The following is a 6,209-nucleotide window of genomic DNA, read 5'->3' as shown; positions in this document are numbered from 1 at the left end:
ACATTATGTCAGGGACAAGTTCCTAGCATGACCGAGATTCTCCGAACTTACAGTAATGTTCTCAATTGGAAACGACCGTTGTTGCATACTGTTCTCATACCGATCGATCGATTGGCAACATGATCACGCGCATATTATAGCTCGTGCTTGTCCGTTAGCTACGCCCTTCTCAGCCATTTTTTTTTTTTTATATCCTCCTTTCCTTCCTAACTTTTTTCCTAACTTTCAATTAAATAAGCATGATAATAATTTGTTCGTATTGATTGATCAATTAAAATGACAATCATTCTCGAAATGTTCCCTTGGTGATTTCATGTTTTCAAGAATGAGACGCAAGGTTAATCTTTTCACACACAAAGAGGTCAACAGGGCACGACTTGCGTAACTCTGGCTTAGGGCCAGTGTGTGCCGAAGCACAGCGCCAGAGTTCAATGGAGTAACGTCGAGCAAAAGGTGTATTTATACATCTCTCAGAGATTCGTAGATTTTCGTTGTGGTGGACCTTGCAGAGAATAGAACATCGCTAAATGCGTCCTTTCGACGTCTACGTTATCCTGACGTTCAAGGCATCTTCGTACGAAGTAGTAGTAGTTGATTGTACAACTTATTTTGATTCCAACATTATATTACCATCTTCATTTCTGTCTTCATTTTTAAAATATTATTTTTATCTATGCCTTTATCTATACCTGTTTTTATGCTTTTATCTATGTATTTAACCAAAATATGTATGCTCTTAATTAGAAATATTATCATTATTATTATTATTATTTTATAGCATACGAGACGATACAAATCATTCATACGTATCCCTTAATTTATTTCTGTTTACTTTAGTTTTTTTTAAATCGTCAAAGATACGATGTTTCCTTGAAATCTAATTTATTTTTCTTCTTTTGAATCGCATATATAAAAGTTTGGAAAAAGATGAAAGGAAAAAAACAAATTTGTTAATATAGAAACTATCTCGATCTAATATAATAATTTAATATCATGCATGAATATTTAATAGTATATACTAATCGATGATTTTAGGTGGAACGTGTTATGTCATTGATGCTGCTCAGTAAGATTTAAGCGACCTTGCCTACGCATTTGGCTAGCTTGTTATATTATGTATAAACTGTCACAATAATAAGTCCAAATAATAATCTACGAGTGTTAACATCATATTCTTGTCAGCGTTAGGTTAGTCACAAAAAATATTTTATTGTTATTATAAGTAATTTAAGAAAGGTTATTGAGGTTAAGTTCGTTAATTATTTTCATGATTTGTTATTCTTGAAAAATAATTATTTTTCTGAAGTGTTCATATATATAAATTATTTTTTAATAGGGTTTATCTGTATAAACGAGAAATTAATAAACTTGCAAATATAGGAAACGATGCATATTACATAATCTTTATTCTAACGTTAAATGCAGTATATGCACGTATGTATGCACGTATGTATGCACGTTGAATCGATACGATATGATAAACGATGTTATCGAAATTACGAGATTATTTTTAACGTGTTATTTAACATTGAAAGTCAAAGGTATCTTTTTATTCTTTTGAAGACGCAATCAAGAATAATATATATTGCTAACGTAGCATTACAACTCGACAACAGTCTCCAGTGTTATAGATTGGATTGAATGACAACCTTGATATTACAAGCATAGACAGTATCTCACATAACTGCACTCGTCGTATATGATTCAACCATGGTCAATGCACTTAAATTGGACGGTTGTTTTATGTGAACTCGAATGAAAATAATTACGAAATAACGATTGATAAATATGATAACCTTAATGGTCGTACCAATGTTTATCCATTCATTTTATTTCATTTAATTATATATATGAAATTTTGTTCTTATTGAACTTTGAATAAAGATATATTTGCATACGTATATGTTATATATATATATATATATATATATATATATATATATATATAACATATATATATATAACATTAGTGGTCTATATATTACAAATGTTTGATAAGATATTTAATATTAATGATTAAAAAGTATGACGTAAAGCATTTTAATACTGAGACTACTTCATTCGTCATAAAGAGTGAGTAAGAATTTATATCATGAAGCTTTAATAATAAGATCAAGGAAAAGGAACGAATGAGTGATTTAATAATTATTTATTAACAATCTTGATCAATTGATATTGTAATTGTCAAAAATATCATTAACCATAAAGATAGAAGTGAAGCAATGAGATTTAAGAATCATAATAGTCGTAGGTGGCGCCGATAATAAATTAACTAAAATAGATCATGTAAAAATAATTGATAGAAATTCTGCATTACCGACGGTTAAACTTAAGGTATCTTTGTTTTAGTATTATTGATCTAATTCTAAAACAATAGAAAAAAGAGGATAATGATTCCAGATCAATAATTAAAAAATGTTTATGACAGTATCTATAAGCAATAAAAAGTTAAAAGTATTATGTGAGTTTTTCTGTTTCAATTATAATATGTTATAACGGAACAGAAAATCTTTAAAGGTCCATATTTTTATTGTTCATATATAGAAAAGAATTATAGAACTAGAAATTTTTAATAATTTTTCAACTTCCGGCGACACAAACGCCAAAGATGCCGACTAGTTCTAACTATGTTTATACTGTAGTTGGTGACTATTGGACGACTCGTTAGCAAAGTACTAAATTATAATTATTGGATGTAATTTTCTAATATTTGACGTTTCCATCAAAACATAACTTAACCTTATTCTTACATTGTTACTTTCATAGATAAGTACCACTTGTTTTTGTAAGTAATGATGAATTGCTGATGCATTTGCGAATACATTTTATTTGATCAGTAAAAATGTGTTGAAATATATATATTTATAGGATAGTACTTAATATATATGTGTGTATATATATATATATATATACATATGTGTGTTATATATGTATATATGGTTGTCATGTATGAACAGTAATGAAAGTAATACATGAACGGATAATACATGAGAAGTTTTACGATTTTTAACATTGTAAATAAGAGTTTGAATTTATCTTTATTGATATTGTAATTATTGGAAAAAGTCACGCATTTTATTCCATAGTTTTTCAAATATCTTGTATCTAAAAATTAAATAATGACAATTGCAACTTAAATAAGATGTATGTATATCAATTGAAATGTATAAGCAACGTATATAGATTATTAATTGTTTCAGTTGTTAAAATGCAGTGTAGTCATGATATAGCAATATACTGTATAAATGTTACCTGAAAGTGAAAAAAATATAGACAACATGATAGAAGGTAAATTGAATTTACTATGAATACAACACTCCTATTATATCACTATGTATATAATACATTAAACTCATATCAGAAAATATCACACTTATAGGAGGGGATACGCAATCCAGTACAACAAATGATCCACACACTGGTAGGTTTCAATTTTATCAGTACTTTATACGTACAAGTTTTTTCTTAAAACTATATTTATGTGAAGTCATGTTCCAAGCTTGATATAATTAAGTTAGTGTTCATTGTAGGCATCTGTTACGTTACAGAATGGGGCTTCATCTCTTTTTCTATTATATTGAATTGTTGGTTGTTAGAATCAAAGACATTCTTCTTTTGATAATAGAATGTGTATAATCAAACATAACCTATGATAACTTTAAATATTGATATTTTAATATACATAAAAAATTTCAATAGTTAGATTTAAAAGTGAATATAAAAAAGTTACCAATATTTAAATTTTATATTTTTCTTAGAAGTTTCGGACTCTAGAATTGTACATAGTGAGGGATTACATGAAGGTACATCTGAATCAATATCTCAAACTAATCCTGAAACTGGTCAGGAACTACTTACAGTTCATGGGGCAACGCAAGGAGAAAGTAGTGATGCAGTTAGTATTCATACTGCTAGTACCTCAGCCTCTGGCAATGGTAAGTCTTCCATGTTGATATTTATATTGTTTTATATTATTATAAAAATAATTTTTAATTACTTTTTAGAGTCCAGTTCTAGTAGAGTAAGTGCAATAACAGTTATACTACCCTGGGGTGCTCAAAAAGAAACAGTAAGGCCCCAACAAATTGGAGATATGGATTTAAGCCCTGGAGAATTTGTAATGCGCACTTCATTTGCTAAATTCACTGCACAAGCAGAGAAGAAAATGGAAGCTGTGATGACAGAACATGTATGTGTTATTTTTGTTATTAGTTTTTATTAGTGTTATTTTTTATAAGTGATTGCATTTTTTCGCCGTATATATATATATATATATATATATATATATATATATGTGTGTGTGTGTGTGTGTGTGTGTGTTTGTGTGTTTGTGTGTGTTATTAACAATAATAACATTTTAGGAAAAAGCACTTTCAAAAATATTACAAAGAGGGGAGGACCCACAATTTGATCAGCTTTTATCGGCATTTGGATCAGTTGCAGAGCATTGTTTACCTTCTATTTTACGTGCATTATTTAATTGGTATGAAAGACAGTTAGTTGACAAAGTTAGTGATCAAAAGAAACCTGCTGCTGGAAAAGAAGATCAAAAGGGCAAAAGGTACTTTCTTATTTAATTGCATTTTGGTCTGAATATAAGATTAAGAATATGTATTATTTCGCAGTATTATGTATACGATTGTATCAGGAAGTGTAGAAACAGTAGAAAGAAGTGAAGCAGATTTACTTCAAGAACGCAGAGATCTTGCTGTTGAATTTATATTTTGTTTGATGTTAATTGAAGTATTGCGACAATTACCATTTCATCCGGGTCATGAAGATTTAGTAACATATATTGAGAATATTGCTTTTAAACATTTTAAATATAGAGAAGGGTGAGTATAATGCTATAAAATATTTTATATTTATAATTTTTTATTTGTAGAAACAATTTCTTGATAATTTTAATTTTCTAGTATACAAAATGAACCCAATGCTGCAAATATACATATTATCGCTGATCTCTATGCAGAAGTAATAGGAGTTCTAGCACAGTCGCGATTTATGTCTGTCAGGAAACGTTTTATGGTAGAATTAAAAGAACTACGTGCTAAAGAACCTGGACCTCATACTACACAAAGTATTATTTCTTTGTTAATGGGAATGAAATTTTTTAGAGTTAAGGTAATTATCTTGTATATGATATATATATATAATTTTTATAATATTTAAATAAACGTATGAATATTTTCAGATGGTACCAATAGAAGAATTTGAAGCATCTTTTCAATTTATGCAAGAATGTGCACAGTACTTTTTAGAAGTGAAAGATAAAGATGTAAAACATGCTTTAGCTGGTTTATTTGTTGAAATATTGGTACCAGTTGCTGCTGTAAGTTAAAGACATAACAAACTCTAATACTATTTATTAAATATACAATACTACTACTATAATACTATAATTATTGACAAATAATGAACTTTTCCGTATTGTAGGCTGTGAAAAATGAAGTCAATGTACCTTGTTTGAAAAATTTTGTTGAAATGTTATATTCTACAACATTAGATATGTGTACTAAATCTAAGCATAGATTGGCATTATTTCCTCTTGTAACATGTTTGTTATGCGTTAGTCAAAAAACATTCTTTTTACAAAACTGGCATTATTTTTTGGCCATGTGTCTTTCTCAATTGAAGAATAGAGATCCTAAAATGTGCAGGGTTGCATTAGGTATGCGATATCATTTATGCAATAGAACTTTTACATGTATTATCTATTAATAAATAATGATATATTTCAGAGGCTTTATATCGATTACTTTGGGTATATATGATACGTGTTAAATGTGAAAGTAATTCAGCCACACAAAGCCGATTACAAAGTATAGTGAACTCTTTGTTTCCCAAAGGATCTAAGGCAGTAGTACCTAGGGATACACCTTTGAATATATTTGTAAAGATTATTCAATTCATTGCACAAGAAAGACTTGATTTTGCAATGAGGGAGATAGTATTTGATTTATTATCTGTGGGTAGACCGGTAAAAATTATTTTAACGCCTGAAAGAATGAGTATTGGATTACGAGCGTTTTTAGTAGTGGCAGACAGTCTTCAACAAAAAGAAGGTGAACCACCTATGCCAAGAACTATGGGTGTATTACCTAGCGGAAATACAGTTCGTGTAAAAAAAACTTTTCTAAACAAGGTAAATAAAAAAAGGGAATAATCTATTGTTATTATGATGTTTTATACAATTTGTGTTTGTTTGT

At 28.7% G+C, this 6,209-nt stretch overlaps 1 protein-coding gene across 12 annotated transcripts in view; it reads left to right on the top strand.

Annotated features, from left to right (window-relative positions):
* The first annotated feature begins 331 nt into the window (after window positions 1-331).
* The window catches only part of LOC124428890 (protein furry), a 28,050-nt gene continuing 22,172 nt past the window's right edge, over window positions 332-6,209 (top strand). For 2 of the 12 annotated variants that reach the window (XM_046973568.1, XM_046973516.1), the window contains exons 1-12: window positions 435-581; window positions 1,036-1,188; window positions 3,201-3,288; window positions 3,380-3,421; window positions 3,759-3,935; window positions 4,005-4,189; window positions 4,362-4,561; window positions 4,626-4,835; window positions 4,917-5,124; window positions 5,195-5,332; window positions 5,437-5,671; window positions 5,742-6,145. In XM_046973568.1, the coding sequence (XP_046829524.1) occupies window positions 3,246-3,288; window positions 3,380-3,421; window positions 3,759-3,935; window positions 4,005-4,189; window positions 4,362-4,561; window positions 4,626-4,835; window positions 4,917-5,124; window positions 5,195-5,332; window positions 5,437-5,671; window positions 5,742-6,145 (1,842 nt within the window). In that variant the 5' untranslated portion in view covers window positions 435-581; window positions 1,036-1,188; window positions 3,201-3,245. Of the gene's footprint in view, window positions 598-1,035; window positions 1,189-2,020; window positions 2,786-2,887; window positions 3,145-3,200; window positions 3,289-3,379; window positions 3,422-3,758; window positions 3,936-4,004; window positions 4,190-4,361; window positions 4,562-4,625; window positions 4,836-4,916; window positions 5,125-5,194; window positions 5,333-5,436; window positions 5,672-5,741; window positions 6,146-6,209 lie in introns of those variants that run through there. The other 10 variants (XM_046973529.1, XM_046973527.1, XM_046973528.1 and 7 more) reach the window with 10 other exon arrangements.

The sequence above is a fragment of the Vespa crabro genome, chromosome 1, assembly GCF_910589235.1.
Source record: "Vespa crabro chromosome 1, iyVesCrab1.2, whole genome shotgun sequence".
NCBI classification, from domain to species: Eukaryota; Metazoa; Arthropoda; class Insecta; order Hymenoptera; family Vespidae; genus Vespa; species Vespa crabro.
This window is presented reverse-complemented; position numbering and strand designations above follow the sequence as displayed.